At 38.3% G+C, this 20353-nt stretch overlaps 1 protein-coding gene and 1 long non-coding RNA gene across 10 annotated transcripts; one reads left to right on the top strand and one right to left on the bottom strand.

Annotated features, from left to right (window-relative positions):
- The first annotated feature begins 13 nt into the window (after positions 1-13).
- On the top strand, positions 14-6154 carry LOC148730974 (uncharacterized). The gene is made up of 4 exons (XR_016001056.1): positions 14-178; positions 4366-4497; positions 5405-5544; positions 5983-6154. It is a non-coding gene; the product is annotated as an uncharacterized LOC148730974 (long non-coding RNA).
- Positions 6075-20303, bottom strand: LOC111346278 (target of rapamycin complex 2 subunit MAPKAP1-like). Of its 9 annotated transcripts, XR_016001055.1 has the most exons (15): positions 20089-20303; positions 18717-18823; positions 15930-15966; positions 15215-15291; positions 14984-15050; positions 13979-14037; positions 13010-13071; positions 12224-12330; positions 11668-11775; positions 11185-11258; positions 10493-10547; positions 10000-10079; positions 7997-8141; positions 7083-7298; positions 6075-6896 (listed from the first exon to the last, which is right to left on the bottom strand). XR_016001055.1 is itself a non-coding variant. In XM_088759719.1 (14 exons), exons 2-14 carry the CDS (start codon positions 18753-18755, stop codon positions 7183-7185), a joined length of 1026 nt encoding a protein of 341 aa, XP_088615845.1. In that variant the 5' UTR covers positions 18756-18823; positions 20089-20303; the 3' UTR covers positions 7079-7182. The 9 variants fall into 9 exon arrangements, 8 of the variants coding, with proteins under 8 accessions (XP_088615845.1, XP_088615843.1, XP_088615844.1 ...); XM_088759719.1 differs by lacking the exon at positions 6075-6896 and having other exon boundaries at positions 7079-7298; XM_088759717.1 differs by lacking the exons at positions 6075-6896; positions 7083-7298; positions 7997-8141 and adding an exon at positions 8392-8983.
- Between the last annotated feature and the right edge of the window lie 50 nt (positions 20304-20353).

The following is a 20353-nucleotide window of genomic DNA, read 5'->3' as shown; positions in this document are numbered from 1 at the left end:
CTCGATTTCCCTTAGTAACGAAATAACTTCGGCCTATCCACGTGGGCTAATTTATTATGCGTGAACCTTTTAAAAGTTTCAGAAGTTTTTTTTTTTCAGGCTATTCACTTTCTATTAAAGAACTTTGACAAATACACTCAGTTCATGGCAGTTTCGATTCTTTCACAGGATCATGCAGGTATAAAGTGGTAAATCATGTTATAGTTGTTATTTGAACAAATGGATGGGCCATCTTGCCCACCCTGGACTACCCGCTTTGATTCCGCGCAAGGAAAAAGTGCATTGAACGGACTTACAAAGTTCGTAACTTTTGGCCAATGTCAGCGATTAAGTCACAAAAAGCGGCAGTCAGAGCAAAGAAAACATAAACGACCCTCGTGGGTTTATTGTGCTACAAACACAATTGCCCTTCTTTCTCGGCTCTCGAAATGAACAAGTTATTCTCGATTCTTAAAAAGGCGAATTATTTTCGCTATATAAGAAATCCTTTAATTGAAAAAGCTTGCTCGGTCAAAATGCCTGGATATTCCCCTCGTCCTTGTTTTATTGCGTTTTGATGGACCTCGACTTCGTCGCGGTCCATAAAAACGCAAAAAGGAACTCGGCCAATATCTCGCCATCTTGACCTCATGCTCCGGCAATAATGCCCATATATTCGGCTCGCTCTCGTTGACTGATTTTCTAATATTTGTTGCGGGGTAACGCTTAGTTTCTTTTTTTTCTTTTTATTGAAATTCACTTCTGGGATAATTGTTTGAAAGCAATGGGCGCTAAGAGCTTCTCACTAACCGAGGACAAGGGGCGTATTGGGGAATATTGACCTGAGGTCGTAAAGATAGTCAAACTTGTTTCCAGGGTCCCTTTTTTTCTCTCCCTCATGCTGAGTCAAGAGAGGGCCTGGGTGAAGGGGAGAAGAGGAACCCTGGAAACGAATCGAACTGGTACTTCCTCAGCATATAGAGCAACACTGGAAGCTTTGAAGGGAACGATCATGGACTCAGTTTGGATTGAGTAGGATAAGGGTGTTTCCACTGAGAGAACCAGCGCTAGAATTATATATTCTTAATATTATTATTATTTATTTTACTGTCCTGGTAACACGCTAAATTTGGACATTATGACAATGATTAATGTCTCTATGAGCTCTTGAAGTTGGTTTAAATCAATTGATTCTCTACAGTGATTAACGTTTTATGGATGATTCGCGGTACCTTACAAACAAAAATGTGTTTTGCTAAATGAAATTTTGCCCATCCATCATTGCTCCTAGCCTATTTTTCTTTCATTTATCTGTTTTGCTTTGTTTTTTTTGTCCTATGTTCCTTTACATCTGGATTCTTTTTCGAACCCATCGCTAATCAATTTATTCTCTGACCACTTTCAATTTGAATTTCACTACTAACTTGGAATGTCGATTTTTTTAGGGGGGTGGAGAGGAACGAAAATTTAGCTAACCGCTGTTTTTCAATCAGTTTACCATAACTTAACCCTATTAACGTTACCGTCCCCCGGTTAGCTCAGTTGGTTAGAGCGCCGGATTGTGTTGTGCAGGAGGGCAAGGGTTCGAGCCTTGCACAAGATTACTGTGTGGTGGTTGTCTTTCCCTGGGATGGAATGGGTGGGTGTGACAGGGCCCCATTTAAACCAGCCTTAGCTGAACTGGGCTACCCTGTATAAATATTCGTAAATGCATACATGCAATACAAATACAAATAACAAAAAAGAAAAACTTTCAAGGAAGCGAATTTCGCAATTTCTTGTTTTGTTCTAGAACCGGATGTAGATTTTAAAAGCGTTAAACATGCAATTCAGTTTTCCCAGCGAAGAACATTTAAAACAGAAATGCATGTACTTAATGTGCATCGGAACAGCCTTGTTCCCTCAGAATTCCCGAGGTTGCGTTGTCTTGACTCTCTTCCATGTTTTTTCCGCCATCTTCCTACGTCAGACAATTGGATACGAATTCGGTTCCAGCAGCGCTTGTCTTCGAGAGAGAGTCTACTGTACTTTGATTTGTCTCATCCCTTTGATGAACACGAAATGACCACCTGGTTTGAAGCAGATGCTTTTACTTTAGTCTTCTCGATTCCCCAGATAGCAAATTCAAGTTTCTGGAACAGTTATGTCACGGCGATGAGGATTGTTACATTGGAATGGTAAATAAAATCTTTTGAATTTTGCTTAATATCTGGAGTTAGAAGGCGAGAAGCGCATATCAAATCTAATTTCAAGGTGATTCGCGTTAGAACCGTCTATTTCAACTTTTTTCGCAGTTTTTCAAGAAAAGGTAAGTTATTTCTCTTTAGTGCTGAATTAAGAATTGGAAGAAAGGAACGGAGCAATCTTCACAAATAAGGAATAAACAGACAACATAATTAAATGCGCGAAGACCACGTATTTTTTTTTAACGCAAAGGGTTGGTCGTTAAAATGAAATCTCCTGACAATGGAAGAAAGGAGAGATTATAATGCAGCTTTTAGAGCGAATGAAAGGGGGAAACCTCAGTACTTTTTTGTGCAGTCGATACTCATAAGAGAAAAATCCTCTGTTTTATACAATATATACAGTAACTCATAGAGGTCAGTGATACAGTCACTCATTCCGGCGTTAAACTTCACTCCGGTCCTAGTCTTCTCTCGGTCAAACAAGGGGGTAAAGAATTCAAGTCTAGAACTGATTAACGTTTCCATTTTTTCGCTTCTTTGATTGTGACGAGTACACGCGTTACAAAAAGGGTTTGATAAGAAACTGACTGTCGTTGGGCAATTAATAATATGAGCACTTTATTAGGAAAAAAAAAAAAAAGGAGTGAAAGAAAAAGGATAAATATAATGCAAAAGAAAATATCCAACTCTTCGTAGAAAGTTAGCTTTTTCAAACTCGCTGTGTAAAACCTGTTCTCCGTTTACGCGAGATTGCAGAACACATGACTGTGTTGCACAAATTGAACTGGTCTTAAATCAGAGATTACATGCGTAATTTGAAAAAAATTAGCAGATGTGAACCTTGCGTTTATAAAAAGGGGAAAAAGTCTCATGCAAATAATAATTATCATTATATCGCATGAAGTGAAGGTAGGAAGTGAGACGCGAAACCTACGTTCCGGTGAGCTCTACGAGCGGGCAAGTTGGACCCATCTTGCCCGCTTGGGATTGCTCGCTTTGATCCCGCGCAAGAAAATAAATTGCTTGAAGTGGACTTACAACGTTTTTATTTCTTGGATAGTATCGACGATGGAGACGCAAAAAGCGGCAGAATATTAAAATATATAGATAAAACATAGAAAACATAAACGACTCCCGTGGGTTTATTGTCCTACAAACACTGTCGGGTTTCTTTCCTAGCTCTCGAAATAAACAGGTTATTCCTGATTCCTGATGAAACGAGATATTTTTGCATAAATGAACAGTTAATCATTTGTCTCACGATATAAGAGTCTAGCTAACCAATCGTGGGTTGACCATGACGTTTCGAATGCCACACAGCTAGTCTTCGTTAGGCGTGGAGGTGGAAAGCTTATGTGTCGCTATTCTATTGCCACTTGGTACGGCACTTTTCCGCGAGCCTCGGATTGGAGAAAACTTGAAAGGCTACAGGAAAGAGCTTTATGGGCGGTATTTAATATCACATCGGATACACATGGAACATTACTTCAAAAAGCCAAAGTGACACCATTATCTAATAGAAGGCTACAAGGTGTATATGTCCTCATGGATAAAGTTAAAGGTGGACTTACACCAACGTACTTAACGGATATATTCCAATTGAACTGTGAACAAGTAAGAGAAATATAATTTAAGAAACTGTGACTTCAGGCGGGTGCGTTATCGCACTGTCACTCAAGGCAAGCATTCGATCAGCTATTTAGGGCCATCACTCTAGGCAAAGCTAACCAAAAAGGAAAGGATAATCAGAGCGATGATACGAAAGAAAGATTTATCAACTGAAGTCAATGGATGTGGAACGATTTGTTATCTCTGCACAACTTAAAATATAAATGTCTTAAAATAGTGTCATATAGTTTTGATTGTAAAAAGTGTTGTAGCAAACTTAAAAGATTTTTCAAGATCCAAATAGTAATTACAAGTGCATCTTTTCTTAAGGATCATACTCGAATTAATTATTATTAATTAATTAATACTTTATCCAATATTTTAATCAGTATTAACTGCTAATCATTTTACCAATATTTTATTATTTAATCAATATTTTTTTACCAAATTTGTAACATACTGTATCTGTTAGTGTCCCCTATCAGTGCCTTGGCGTTGGAGTCACTAGACACATAAATAAAGGTTATGTGTGTATGTATGTATTAACCTGGTTAAGTGTATTGAAATTGTATTTTTTTTCTATGTTTTACAGAAGCGAAGGCGACTGAGATACATGACGAATATAAAGATCTTTATTTTCTGTGCACTGTTGGCTTTGGCAGCCAGCGCGGCATTTGGGAGGCCAGTCGTGACTTCGGACGAAAGAGAGATTGATAATTATGAGGTAAGTTATCGTACATTTCTTAACATTGAGGGCGTGTCCATCTATCTCAGGAGAAGAATAAAAGAATTAGCAAGGAGGGGATTCAGAATTGGCTGAATTTGTCCAAAACTGTTTTACTTTGTTTTGCTTTGTTAAAAAAAAACTAAACAAACCTCGAAGTGGATGTATTTCAAGGCGCTGTGGAACTTTTGAAAAGGCTGATGTCTTTGCTCTTTGCATCGTTGGCCGGGAAATAAGAAAGCAATAATGCGCATGCTCAGTGAATGCACTATATTTATTGGCGCCCCCGTATCCACTTGTTTTCACTTTTATTATCAAGTACCAGAAGAAACGGGGACTCTAGGATCTAGGATCTGGAAGGGGAACTAAAATTCCCTCAGGGTATTGATAAAAAAGGATGGGGGTCTGAAAGGTTGTGTAACAGCTATTTTTACATCTCTTGAGTTAGCATTTATCGGCCACCAGAGAGAGTTTCTAAGGCTGACCTTTGGAGCGTTTGCCCTTCATCACTAGAGAATCGGAGCCAAGAGCCAAAGCTCAGTAATTGGTAATTATAAACTATCAAACTCAGTAGGGGTGGGTCAGCAGTGGGTATTTACTGAGCTGCAAATGTTTAGGCATAAATTAAAACAGTGATATAAGACAACACTTAAAGATGATTTTAACTCACTCACTCTTGCAACGAATGCAACATTTTCGGGCGCATATTCTGCGTGAGTTGCTGGAAGATAAATAGCAAAGGATATTCAAGTTAAGTTTGAGTAGCCAATCAGGGCACATCTTCAATGCCGTGCACTGTTTCAGTATATACCAAAACCAACCACCAACCTCCCACAGCCCCCCCCCCCCCCCCCGACACAGTACCACAATTCTTTTAGAAACTATACAAACTTTTAAATCTCTTCAGGATGGTACATTTGAAACTATGGACACAGATGGAGATGGTGGTATTTCACCAGATGAGTTGGCTGAAGGACTCTCTGCTGATTGCTAGCCGATATATGGTAGCTTTTGACACGAATCGAGACGGAGAGCTTGATTCTAAGGGTAAGACAGAAGCTAGAATTCATATACGCTAAAAGTAGTCCCTTTTCTCAGTGCGAATCCTTTCTTACGCACTGCAAGTCTGTAAATATCAAAGAAAATGATGTCTCCGTATTCTCGTTCTCAGAGCAACTCGGTTGCTATTGCTGGGCGACCAAAGATAAAAAGAACTGGTAACGAGAATGAGGTCTCAGGTCTGCAATGGATGAAATTTAAGGAGCGCGCGAATTTTCAGGTGCGCCAGATTATTTCCATGCACGCTATGTCCTTGCACCCACAAAACCATTTTTTTGTTCTTGTTTTCACGATGTCATTCTCTATTGTATCACACAACGGAATGCGCCACTTAAAATTGTCTCACGGCCTAAAATTAATTCTCCACAAATTGATTTGGCTCAGTAACACTTCGCAGCTTATCAGACCATGGAACTTATTTTGCAGAGCTTTCAAACTTACCACTACATGAACAGTAACGCCATAGTTAAACCTCAATAAATGGGTGCAGTTCACAAGAAAATGCCAGGAAGCGCTCACAAAAGGATTTACATATCTTTAATTGCATAGTGTAAAACAACAAACTACATTTGGTTGAAATAAATGCTGCTATTTGGGAGATGTTGTCTGAGCTTTGATTTTAATGTTTCTTACCCCCAAACCTGTTAAACAACAATTAAAACATGGGGCGAGCGTGCTTCCTAATAAAGCTGCGTTCACACCTGCTGCCCGAGCATAAGTGACTGCGAACTTCCCGTTTAACTGGTAGCGAGTTTTGAGATTTTCAAGGGGTTTAAATTTCCGCTCCGTCCCGATTGAGATAGACTTCTAGGTGCTTTAAATGAAGAGCAGATCTACGGAAGGATACTTGATTTGGAAAGCGATGGTCTTAAACACCTTAAAGCGACGGAAGGAGATCGGGTGCACAGTCTGGTGAATGAATGCGATTTGCAGACGTGGTCTGACTTAAGTGGAGCTTTGCCAATTTTGGACCATTCTTTGGCCCGGTAAATATTTTTTTAAGTGGTAACGGATTAAGTCGCCCGAGAGTCATTTCGACTGTTTTTTTTTCGGGTAACATGACTCAGGCCTTAAACAAGCAGCCATTGTTATCATGGCAACAAGAGTGCTGCAACCTTAAAAATGGGCATTTTTGTGCATCCCCCCCGAGTGCCTAACTGCATGCAAAATTTGAAGGGGTGTTAAAAATTTTCATTTCCTAAGATGTTTGATTCTTGCAGAGACTTGTTCTTAACTACTGTCTTATTTATTTAAACTTGAGGAGAATTTCTAAAATTAGGTACTGTACTTCCTCGAAAAATGTCGGGTAAAAGAGGGGGCATTTATTGTAGGAAGGGTGCCTAATCAAGGGGGGCACTTGTTATTCTCCTGTAATGACTCTGCTGTAAGTTTAAAATGATCTAAAGTGGCAATAATAGAAACAGGTTTTTCTTGTATCCCTACGATTTAAGTGAGTTAGGGACAAGGGAGATTGCCTTATGGACTCTGTGGCTTAGGGGTGGGGGGGGGGGGGTTGGGGTGGGTGCTTATTGGAGTGTGGCCATTTATTTGAGGAAATACAGCATAATTTTTATTGATCGGTCATTTAATAGTGTGAGTAAGCTTCAGTAGTTCTTGTTGCAATGGCTATGATCTTAAAGATCTTCTTTTGTCAGATTTTCTTTCTTTTGAAGACAAGTATTCTGATCTTTTTCCACTCATGTTGGACTTGATAATGTGATTGACCTGTTCCACTATTTCTCCTGGCAAAACAAATGAACAAAGAAACATAAACAACAACAACAAAATTAATGTTGAAAAAACATTTTTTTGTACACCAGGGAAAATTGTTGCCCAATCAATGAAGCCTTTGATGCTTTAGGCTGACTAAAATCTAATTTCTCCTTACAATATCAACCCTGAATCAAACAGTAGGGTATTGAGAATAAAGGAAATGATCACCAACAATACAGAGGCTCTTGATTGTTAATATGGAGAATATAAATACCAATGTATATGAGAAGGATCCTTCGCAGTAAAGCACTATTTGAGCAATAGTGAAAATCAGACCTGAAAAAAGTTTCAGGCCTGTACGGCCTGGCCTGCTCCCAGTTGGCTTGTTAGCTCAATTGGTAGAGCGCTGCACTAGTAGGCAGAGGTCAGTGGTTCGAATCCCGTACAGGCCTGAAACTTTTTTCAGGTCTGATTTTCACTATTGCTCAAATAGTGCTTTACTGCGAAGGATCCTTCTCATATACGTCTTATAACCGCAGTTCACACATATGTTTCATATGTTTGTTGTTATAAATACCAATGTCGACAAAAAAAACAACTGGTAGGCCAGGGAATAATAATCAACTTACTTCCAAAACTAGACTATCTCAAATGCTCTTTGCTGTGAAAAATGCTCTTTGCTGAGATAAATTACTGTATGCAAAGAAAAAGACAGAAAATTTCTCACCTGCATCATCAGCATCAGTTTCAAAGTCGTAGTGTTTAAACTCATGTGCATTTTGACTGAAGTAAACTATTCTGAACACAGATTTTCCATTGTTCTTCACTTCATTTAGGTCACAAGCAACCACATTTTCCATATCTATTGAAGTCTTAAGAAAAAGTGATTTTACAAGTTAGTATTAAAAGGAAGAGGTAACAGGACAATTCAGATAAAAAAAGTTAACACTGTGCTCAGGGGGCCATTGGGGTTTGCAGTGTTGGGGTGCTGACTCTTCTTGCTCTTCGTATTGTGGTGTAGAACAACTTGCATTCTGGTGTTGCAGTGATCTCAAACTTTACGGTATATGATGTTTGTAATTTCAAATGAACAGTTTTTGGTGAAAGGAACCATTTCCAGTGTTGCAGTTTATTCTTTAATAGATTTTGAAAACCTGGCCACAGTTAGTTTTTGAACAAAATATGCGATACATTTGAGTTAAACTTTAATTAACCTTAGCCAAGTAGCCCTAGGCCATGTTTGTTAATATTTCACTTGACATATGGACCTCTACAACATGCACTATCAGCCAGCCAAAGACCGGCACATGGTAAAGATGAGTGAAACCAGACCAGATAAATGCTGAGGCTTAAACCATATCATGGTGTCGGTGTGTGTTGATAATATTTCTTGCAGTGATGCGGTGTTTATTCTATTTTGTTTGCAGTGTTGTGGTATTCAAAACACTCCATGTTCCCCTCTGTACTTGAGGCAACAGCTCATGCAGCCAGAGCTTATATGGGTAGCATGAATTGACTTTAAGAGTTTTATTCCCCCCCCCCCCCATCCCCTCCTTAGATTGGGATGCCAGTCCACCACAAGGTTTCCCTGCAGCATTTGATCTGAGGCTTCCCTGATAATTAATCCCAGTATCCATTCACACTCTATTCTCATCACTTGTCTGTGTTGGTCACTCATGGGTGAGGCACAAAGGGTAGCTAAGGACCTGTCTACCTGTGGGGTGAGGCAGAAAGGGTAGCTAAGGACCTGTCTACCTGTGGGGTGAGGCAGAGAGGGTAGCTGAGGACCTGTCTAACTGTGGGGTGAGGCAGAAAGAGTAGCTAAGGACCTGTCTATCTGTGGGGTGAGGCAGAAAGGGTAGCTAAGGACCTGTCTACCTGTGGGGTGAGGCAGAAAGGGTAGCTAAGGACCTGTCTACCTGTGGGGTGAGGCAGAAACGGTTGCTAAGGACCTGTCTACCTGTGGGGTGAGGCAGAAAGGGTAGTTAACGACCTGTCTAAAGGTGGGGTGAGGCAGAAAGGGTAGCTAAGGACCTGTCTACCTGTGGGGTGAGGCAGAAAGGGTAGCTAAGGGCCTGTCTACCTGTGGGGTGAGGCAGAAAGGGTAGTTAAGGACCTGTCTAAAGGTGGGGAGAGGCAGAAAGGGTAGCTAAGGACCTGTCTAAAGGTGGGGTGAGGCAGAAAGGGTAGCTAATGACCTGTCTAACTGTGGGGTGAGGCAGAAAGGGTAGCTAATGACCTGTCTAACTGTGGGGTGAGGCAGAAAGGGTAGCTAAGGACCTGTCAAACTGTGGGGTGAGGCAGAAAGGGTAGCTATGGACCTGTCTACCTGTGGGGTGAGGCAGAAAGGGTAGCTATGGACCTGTCTAACTGTGGGGTGAGGCAGAAAGGGTAGCTAAGGACCTGTCTAACTGTGGGGTGAGGCAGAAAGGGTAGCTAAGGACCTGTCAAACTGTGGGGTGAGGCAGAAAGGGTAGCTAAGGACCTGTCTAACTGTGGGGTGAGGCAGAAAGGGTAGCTATGGACCTGTCTAACTGTGGGGTGAGGCAGAAAGGGTAGCTAAGGACCTGTCTAACTGTGGGGTGAGGCAAAAAGGGTAGCTAACGACCTGTCTAACTGGCAAAATGCAGTAAAGTGAAAACCTGCATATTAAATTTTTTTTGTTTTACAGCCATGATCAAAATATTCTCTCCAAATTTGAACAAATGTACTGTCAGTGATAATACTTACAAATTTTTGTTTTCCCCAAAACTTTTTTGCTGACTTGGGTTGAAGTACTGGGTCAATTTCTATCTTCTCAAGAGAAACTCCTGAAGGGCAACAGAGAAAGTGATCAATAAGAAGTTAAATGAAATACAAAAGGAAAAAAAATTGAAGTAAAACAGGAAAAAATGAGATGAGGTGGTACCGGTGGGGAGAGCATTCCTCCCACCCTGTAGGGAGGGGAGGGGGAGTGTAACATTCGATACTTGTTTAAATATGTTTGAGTTTATAAAAGGTTTAGAACTCTACACTGAGGAGGGGCTTGGAAATTAAGCAGACTTTGAACTTGACATGATTATTATGCAATATTGGCTGCTGAGATTGCATTTATTGTGTCAACTTCACATGCTATTGAATATTGATTGAATTCTCTTGACCAATCAGATTTTTTGTAGTAAGATGCATTGGCTGAAACTCAGTGATGAAAAGGCAACAAAATAAATATCTGTGAATGACTTACCAAGCTGTATCTCCATCACCGTCCTCAGCTTTTGCAGCATGGTGACCCTGTATGACTGAGGATTAAATAATATTTTTTTTCTCTAAACAAGAGTGTGTATTAAGCAACAAACCAAGACAACATCTGCAATAATAGAAACCTTGGGCAGTCAGAAGGGCAATGCAAAGGAAAACATTAAAAAAAAATTATACTTTTATTCAGAATTTTTCCATTATGCCTGTATGTGGGTATTCTCTGTAATGGTGTCACATCTTAACTTCAGCATAATCTAATTTATGTGAGCAGCATTGAGTCCCAAATGAAAACTTAAAGAATTTGCCCACAAGGTTGTTCATGCACACTGAGACCAAGAAAGACAAAGTTATAAGATGTAATTGCAGAGCCCTTGTCCTGTCCATCAGATTATTTTGTTTTGCCATAATTATGTCCTCACTGCCATAGCTGTTGTGGTTTGCTTAAACCTTTGACCCTAACAGTGACCAGCATCGAGTTTCTCCTGAAATAATTATCACCCCTGAATCACACAGTGAGGTCAGGAGAATAAAGCAAATGATCACCAACTAAATAAACTCTGATTGTTTGACAAATTCTCTTTGTCAGCACTTTAGGAAATGTAGAGAACAGTATGGAGAATATGCATACTGATGTTAGGGTGTAAAGAGTTAAGGTCCCTAATTTTGTGTTACACTTACCCTGTATGTATAACAAGTGTAAGCTTGGAAACGAATATTAGGCTCTTCCCATTCTTCCTCGTGATTCCGTTTTCCTACAATTATATCAACAAAAAAGCCACATATTGCTTCAATCTCCAATCAACATTATTGTATTTTTTATTTCAGACCGAATCATTTGACCCAACTTAGCTATATTTATTATTTAGTATTATCTTCACAATTTAATGTCAAAATAGGAATACTGTCTGTTCTATTTAATATTCATCTCTTTGGTCCAATCTCCCAGTTTGTTCAAAAGTGTTGGTAATAAATGAAAAAAACAATGTGACTCAGAAGCCTGAAAAAAGAGCAATTTGCAAACTGATTACACTCAGTCTGCTGTGAGCCAAGCAGACTGCAAGAACCAACAGTGATGCCAAAATGGATGTACAAAAAAAAGTTACTGCGCAAAGACAACACTTAGAAACTTAAGTTAAAGTGGGCTAATTAAAATCTACTTACGGCCAAATCTGACCAGACAGAATTCCATTGTTGCCATGCTTTCTAGGGTTACATCGAGACTAATGGGAACCCCAGGCTCTGACTGTTTTTCCAAGACATATTCCTTGGCTATGATCGAAATAAAAAAGAAAGGATATTAAAGAACTCAGCATCAAACAACACTTATTGTAAAGAATCTGCCAAAAAGAGCAGTGAATCTTCTTGAAGATTGTTTCTCTATACAAGGTATTTAATGCTTCACTCTGTCTCTAAATTTAAACTTTGACTTATTTTTCTTGAAAGGTTTAAAAATTTGCTTTTTCCACTCTGCCACAAAGTTAAAGCTGGACTAGTTACAGGCATACATTTAGCTGATAAGATTCAAGGATTCATGCTTCTGACTCACTGACTTCTTCAGAAAAAATAAAAAAATTTACAAATTCATTGTTGTACACCTGCAAATTTTCCTTGCTTTAAAGACAATTGGGAAAACAAGTCATATCTTTTTTAACGGACAGTTTCCCTTCAAGCAGACACAAAGCTTATAATAATATTTAAGTCATGTATATTTTCAAACCTGTTCTTCGTAATCCTCTCTTCTTAACCATTTTTTCATATACTTGTTTCTTCTTAGCATTCATGCTGTCCACTTTGACTCTTGAAAAGCCATGCTGGGGCTCATTCCTGAAAAAGCAAATCAGAAATTATTATAATAGTTTAATTAATATGTAATTTTCAAAGACTGACAGAAGTAATTTTGTCAATAGCATAAGATGGTAAGTTTTGAGTTGGGTAAAGGATTGGAGTAAGAAGTTTTTCCTCTTGTCACAAGCGTGGAACAAAGGAAAAAGTCTGATTTCCCATGAGGAATCAAACCTCAGACCTTTGGATTCTGTGCTCCAATGCTCTATCACTGAGCCAGAGAAACTCCACAGTGAGCAAGACCCATTATGAAGTAGTTTTGGTTTTCAATTAATTTTAATACTTGTAGTGCATGGTGGGAATTAAATAACAAAAGCAAATATAATATTATTATAATCTTCTTGTCCACTGTTTCCTGGTCGAATTGGAATTTGTAATGTTGGTTTTTGTAGAAGGGAGGAAAACTGGAAGACCTGGAGAAAAATCACTGAACCAAGGATGAGAACCAACAACAAACTGAACCCACACGTGATGCCAGCTCTTGGAATTAAACCCAGGCCACAGCGGTGGGAGGCCAGGACTCTGCCTACTGTGCAATCTCCAGCATTCCCATGAGACTTTCAGCATGAAATTGACTTGGGCAACCTTAAGCTCTACATATTTCTGAAATATTTCATTATTGAGAAAATGGTTTTTGATTCTTAAAAATATTTGAGCTTACACTGTAACTATGATCCCTGATGAAGGTTTGTGAGGTGTTGGTTTTGTAGGACTGGCATCTTTCTAGAAATCGTAATGATCAGCAAGGAGTTAGAGAACAACATAATATTTATTTTAGACTTCATAGTTATAAGGTACTTGGTGTTTTTAGAAGCAATGAAGCACCAAGGTAAATATTATAATTATCTACCACCAGCCACCAACATTGAGGTAAGTGGTTGTTTTAGTATAAAGTAAGACATTAACTAATTTAAAAGATAATACAGTTCAAAAAGATGACTTTACATGTTGCTCTGTCATTTATTCTTGCAACTATTACAATATTGTCTGGTGTAAATCCCACCTGAGTTGCTAAGTGAATAACAAAGGATATCTGGAGTTTGAGTTGCCAATCAGAGTGCACCTTAAACACTATCCACTGTTTTAGTGTATTAAATAATAATACACACTATTGAGCAGAAACACTTATTGCAGAGATTACCCTCCTATCCATCAGTTTAGTTCTTAAAAAGGGGTCTGGGGGGACAAGTGGACTAACCATATCAATCTTGGAGGGGAGGAGAGAGGTGATAAGGGGGAGGAGATAGAGGGGGAAAATGGGAGGGCAAGGTGGAGACTGATAATCCCATGGGGAGAGGGAGAAGGGGAAGGGGGAATGGGAAAGAGGATTGAGGGGGAAGGCCAGAACAAAACCCTTAGAGGGGTGGGGAAAGGATGGAAAGGGAAAGACAATCCTAAGACTCTGGGTTTTGGCAAGGTACAGTGTATATGCTAAGCTGGGAACAATCATGTGGGCATGGCGTTTTTCAACATCTAATCAGCAAAACCAGGAACAAAGGGGAAAGTTTATGGTTCATGATAAAAGGAAAGGGACAATTGGAGGAAAGCTATCAAAATATAACACTTGTTTAGTAAGTAGTAAAAAAAACACAATTGGCTCAATTCTTCTAAAGACAATGTCCTGAGTTACCTGAACCAAAGCCAGACAATTGAAAAAAAATTTCGTAATTGGCTCCTTGTTCTCAAGCGCTACAATACAAAAAAATTGGAGAGAAATATTGATACACAAACACCTAAGAATAATTAAAGATAATAAAGGCTGAGAAACTTAATACTTTATCAAAGAAGCAAATTAAAATGATTGGTGCAGATTCATGACTATATATCACGCTGTACATAAATCTTATTCTTATTCTAGACATGTACACCTTATTCCATGGTTTCACATATTATAATGCTTGCAGATATTTTTCAAGTTGTGTAGTATTGTTCAGAGTCCCCTGGTGGCAAGGAAAAACACAAACAATAAGCAAAATGTCTACTTGTATCATTTGTGAAACTTGATTGAGTGAGGTACCAGAGTCTCTTACTCCACTGCTAAATTTAGATTTTGAGTTTTTTGGCTTCTTAAGTTTTCAGATACATTCTATTATAATAGTATTTCTGGGCATGGTATCAATCAAATGTGGCCTGTGTGAAAGATGAAAAACATCATAAGAAAAGCCATCGCTGGAAGTGCTTTTTATCTGATTTTAAATCTGGTGCATGCATGTGCTTAAATGTTTGTTGCACTACAAGTCAAGCTTAAAAAAAAAAACAGGAATAAAGCCTAAGTTTAATTGGGTCCTTCAATTCAGTGTGGCCATATTTTTACTCCACTTTCTCTCCAAAGTTTTCCCCTGTTTCATACAGTATAATACTGTCCTAAGTCCTAGAATGGTAAAAATGATGCTAAATTAACCCTTCAACTCCACGATCTGTTTGTTAATTCTCCCCTCTGGCTGCTACACATTTCCTTTTGAGTTAGCTACACTGAAGAGTTTGGTCTTTAATCAAAAGAACTACTTCTACCTCATAAGTTGGAGTACTCTTATTACTTGTTTGTTGGATGTTCCAAGGTTATTCTAGGGAGAAGTTACACTTACATCACTTCTGAGAGTTAAGAAGTGGAATTAAATGTACTGTATGTGTATACCTGGAAAGTCAGTGTCCACTTCTCCATCATCCTCAGCCATATGCAAACAAAAAGATTTGACATCATTCTGAAATTGATATAAGAAAGAAATCTTGAATTTCCTTTGGACAAAAACCAATAACTTGTCCTTTGCTCTGACTGATATTAACTTTTAAGAAAACTTGATAAGGTTTAAAAGTTAACATACTCTACACCAAAAATCCCTCAAAATAGCTACTAACAATTTTGTACGTTGAGTGGAGGCTGTAATCCCTGGTTTGTATACTTGTTCAAGATAAGTCCTATTAAGTCCTGCACAGAGGCACTTCCTGTTTAAGTTGGGTAGGAAAAAAATATCAGCTCTATCATAATACATTTTGTGCAATATCACATATTATTAAAAACCAGATCATTGGATAATGCAATTCAAGACTTTTTATTGGCTTAGCCATTATGGTAAGTGTATGCCTCAGCTTAATATGAAAAGGGAGCTAAAAATGTAATAAATTTCAGTAATGTAATTGAACATTTTTTAATAAAATAATCATTATTCCACTCACACTTGTTGGATATGAGATGATTATAGCCAATGAGGAGCATAGCACCTCGTTGGCTGTCTATTATCTCATATCCAACGCACGCTTGTGGAATAATTGTTAATTAATCTTTAATTCTGCCATGAACCCATTAACTCTCATGAGTGACCAAGACAGAATTTCTCCTTACAATATCAGTACAATATCAAGCAGGCAAGTGTTGAGAATAAACTAAAGAAAAATAATTATGCTATTAGTTGACCCAACACCAAATTCGACAAACTAACATTACGAGAATTCTATGGCAGACAGTAGGGAGAATTACTAAATAAATCAGATTTTGGGAGTGAAAGGGTTATGAAAAAGTACAATAATTTTTTTTTTAAGTTAAAAAATTTACCGCTAATTGTGTATGTTTTTTCTTTCTATACCTAAGACTGGTACAATCATTGGCATGACTCTTTCCTCCTGCAGAATCAAGCATAAAATAAAATATCAAGTCAGTTCTGGCAATGATCACTCATTTCTTGACTCAGTTCAAACCCCAACTTATCTCAGGTGACACTTAACACTGAGGACCCATCAGATCATGGCCATAAAATCTTACTGAACCAGTGAATGTACAGATTCTTTTAACCCACACAAGTGAAAAACATGTAATTTATCCCGATAATATCCATGCATTATTCAACAATCAGTTAAAGAGAATATTGAAACTTATCAGGTAGAGGTTATTATCTTGATCAAACATCAAATTCCCCTAACCAATTTACAAGGAAATGTGAAGCAGCTAGAGGGGAAAGTTAAAAATCCTCAGTTCTTAGGAATTGAAGGGTTAATAAACTAGTTACTTTACAACAAACTGTTAAATACGCGTCAGTCTTCATTGCATAACATAAACTGAGGTTATTGACCATGAATACCTCTGGTAGCATTGTTAAAAATATCCTGAGCTTTTTTGTACTTCCTTGGTAAGCCTAGGGGGGGAGGGGGGGGGGAGGCTTCTGTGAGGTATAATCAAACTTATCATTACAAATGTTTGTTAAACTTTTCTGGTAAACTCTTTTTTTTTTTTGAATTGCTTCTACACAGTACTGTAATGGTTTGCTTTTAAAATGATTGGCAAAATTACCATAAGATCAACAGTAATTCAGAACCAATTTGCCCATTTAAGTCAACTCCGATCCCTCCGCGAAAAAAAAAGCCACTGACATCCACACCGTTCTCCAGAGAAATGGTCATAAGCTTTGTAGTTTTGTTTGGAATTCAAACTCAACATCAAGTTTGCTCAGAGTGCCACACAACAAATTAACGATGCTTACTAACCTCCCTTGCTCGAGGCCATACTTAGGAATATTGTTCCTCAGTGATTTTTATATGAACCTTGGACCATATTGCCAATATTCCTCAGTGTGGCCCTCACACTCGGTCAGTTAGAAGTTAATATTTCAAAACAATGTTGTTTCAAGTTCACAAGGGAACCAGTGGACAATCAGACATGGTTTGGCTGAATTACAATTCATAGACCCAACATTTCGACACTCCTGTCTTAAGTGCCTTCATCAGGGATGATCTAATCTGGTGGTGAGAACCTATCAGTTGTAATTCCCTATAATCAACACTATTGTAAATAATCTACCAAAAAGTGCATTGAATCTTCTTGAAGGATATTCCTTGATACAAGGTAAGTTCTTCAGTCTGTTCATAAATGTCAGTCTCTAAATTTAAACTTTGTCTTATTTTTCTCAAAAGGTTTACTTTTTTCCACTCTACCACAAATGCAAGAAGCTGCACTAGTCACGAGCAGTGTACATTTAGCTGATAAGCTTCAAGGATTTATGCCTCCAATTTACTCACTGACTTTAATTCTTCAGTAAAAGAAAATCACTGTTGTATACACCTGCAATTTTCCTTGCTCCAAACACAATTATTGTGATTGGTTGATTCATAATCACATGACCCTGTATAAATTAAAATGTACACTGCTCATGACCAGGATACAATATTGACAGGATATTGTCAAAAATTGTATCCTGAGCAAGTTACATGTATTGGATGTGATCAATGTCCAGGTTTGCAGTTACTGGTAATCTAAATGTAGGATAATGATAATTATAAGTGCTCTTCTTAGCACTTCTCAGCAATTCCAGGCAAAACTGACTTGTTGCTAACTCTCCACTGGTTCTAGTTAGTTAATTAATAATTTATATAGTTATAGTTATATAGTTTATATCTGACCACTTGCAGCCAAGAGGCTGAATTACGGGTGCAGTGTAAGGTTGAGAACAGATGTCAGCATATTAGGTGCCTCTGGCAGCCGCTTCAGTGTATCGATCTCACCTTCCCACCCATCCCACCCCAGGAGAGGACATCCATCACAAAGTAATCTCGTGTGTGGGAAATTAACGTCTCCCACCCCAACCCTGCAGGAGACAGGACCTCCATTTATTCATCCCTATCCGAGAAGACTAGAATATCTAGAGAACACTATGGGAGTAGCCCTTGGCTAAAACACTGTAGCTCTTTCCTACTTTATCCAAAAAGATGAAATAAATAACTGGTTGAGCAGAAGGCCCAGGAAAATACAATTCTTTAAAGGTATATCTACAGTGTTTCGAAGAAATAAAGTTGCACTGTCATTAGATTAACAAGCATTTTCTGCTTGTTTACTTGTTTGTCCTCTGGATGCATAACAAAGCACTTGACCTGGGGCCCATTTCTTGAAAGTCCTGCCAACTGGTAACTTAATGGGCCCAAAGCTATGTTTTAAAATTAAAATTTGAAGGATAGGAAAGCAGGTTCTAGCTGGCACCCAAACCAGTCCTTTTAGTTTCTCTAGTTGATAGTTTTATTGTATCATTTTCAAAACTTTTGAAATCCCCATCTTGAATGAAAACAGAACAGTTTTACAGGCCCATGAAGTTACCGGGACTTTGAGAAACAGGCCTGTAGTGTATGTGGTTGATTCTTGTAAGCATGCACACATATGTGCATTATTCATTCCATGTACTTTTGAAATAAAAACTGGATACACGACAAGGCCTCTCAGGTCTGTAAGGAAACAGTTTGTTTTGTTTTCCCTGAACTCTCTTTTTCTTCCCCTTGATTTAATTCTTCTTGGGAGAAATTGAGACTTGCAGGAAAATGTAAAACACCTTTTCTAATTGACAGTTTCCCTCTGAGCAGACATGAAGCTTAATTAATATATATTTTCAAACCTGTTCTTCATAATCCTCTCTTCCTGACCATTTTTTCATATACTTGTTTCATCTTTGCATTCATACTGTCTACTTTGACTCTTGAAAAGCCATGCTGGGGTTCATTCCTGAAAAAGCAAATCAGAAGTTAATCATAATAGTTTAATATTCATGTAGTAATTTTCAGACTGATTCAGAAGTTAAAGTTTTGTACATAGAATAAGAAAGATGGTAAGTTTTAAGCTGGGTAAAGAAATAGAGTGAGAACCTTTTCATCTCGTCACAAGCGTGTGACAGAGGGAAATTCTGAGCAAGTCCCATTAAGAAGTAGTTTTGGTTTTCAATTGACTGTAATGCTTGTAGTGTGCGAACTGAATTCCCAGTTTTCTGGGAATTCCTTGGAATTCCTAGGAATTCTCAAACATTCCTAACTATGCAAATAAGCTCTGGTTTGAAAAGCTTGGAATTACTGGGAACTTCTGGGAAAGGAATGTTCCAGTTTTGTGAGGACTTGGAATTCTTAGGAATTCCTAGGAATTCTCAGCTATGCAAACTACCTTTACGTTAACAAAGGTGGAATTCTTGGGAATTTCTGGGTATTGAATTTGAGGCAAATTAAATAACCCTGAAATCCAAATAATTCCAAGAACTTCTAATACCTTGAATGTGAAGGTTTTAAGATAAGGAGTAATTTTAGAGGCTTAAAAATTTGGTTCAATAAAAGATGTGCTAAACAGAATGTACCAAGAGATGTAAATACCTGAACAATTTGTTTATCTTGGAATTTATTATTTAAAGTAAGTTTTAGTAAATCCTAACATTAACATGCATTTTTTCATAAAGCAGCAGTCAATTATATTAAGTACAAATTGTCCATTTAAATCCAATGCACTCATACCACAGATTTGCTTTCTAACCTGAAAGGCTTCTTGGATTCCATAATCATAAAAAGTTTTTATTGCGATGCAAAATGACTCTCATGACCGCAGATGTGCCAAAATCATAAAACGTGAACATAATCATAAGCAGGGGTCAATGCTTCGGAATGCGCACATTCGTTTGTGGGCAAGAATTCTAACATACTCTAATCGCTTCCTTCTCTTGTACAAATGTTTCTTCGTTATGAGACGCACTTGACTGTTGGCACCGCTAATTTAAGCTCAGTGGATTAGCGTCAAAGATCTACACTTAAAGGAATCGAGATGGCCGCGTTGGACGGTGTCGATGAATGCTTGTTATGGTCCAACTTCATTGATTTGGGTATTGGTACAGTATGATTATCTAGGTAGCTCTTATACTTCATAAGGTGGTATCCATCGGTTATAATAATGAGTGTAAAACACGTTTGTAATCACATTCAAAGTACTTGTGATTGCCTTGTGTTGTTTCTCACCTTTGCCGTGAACACAACTCAAGTCAGGGTTTCGAGTCTTTGTTTCCTCGACAGCTTTCGGCCACAAATCGTGCATTTGTAGTACGTTCGATTCTTCTCGACTATTTCTACATTGAGTGAGTTCATATCATTATTTATCTCATCTTCAATCCATTGATCTATTAAATGAAACCATCGTCAACAAGCCGAACCCTACGCGTTCTCTTAAGACTGCAATCGGGCAAGCCAGCAGATTCTCTTTACAAGCCAATAGCAATTCTCAAAA

This window comes from Stylophora pistillata, chromosome 5 (genome assembly GCF_964205215.1).
Source record: "Stylophora pistillata chromosome 5, jaStyPist1.2, whole genome shotgun sequence".
Classification (NCBI taxonomy): Eukaryota; Metazoa; Cnidaria; class Anthozoa; order Scleractinia; family Pocilloporidae; genus Stylophora; species Stylophora pistillata.
The sequence above is the reverse complement of the archived record's forward strand: the minus strand, read 5'-3'. Positions and strand labels throughout refer to the sequence as shown.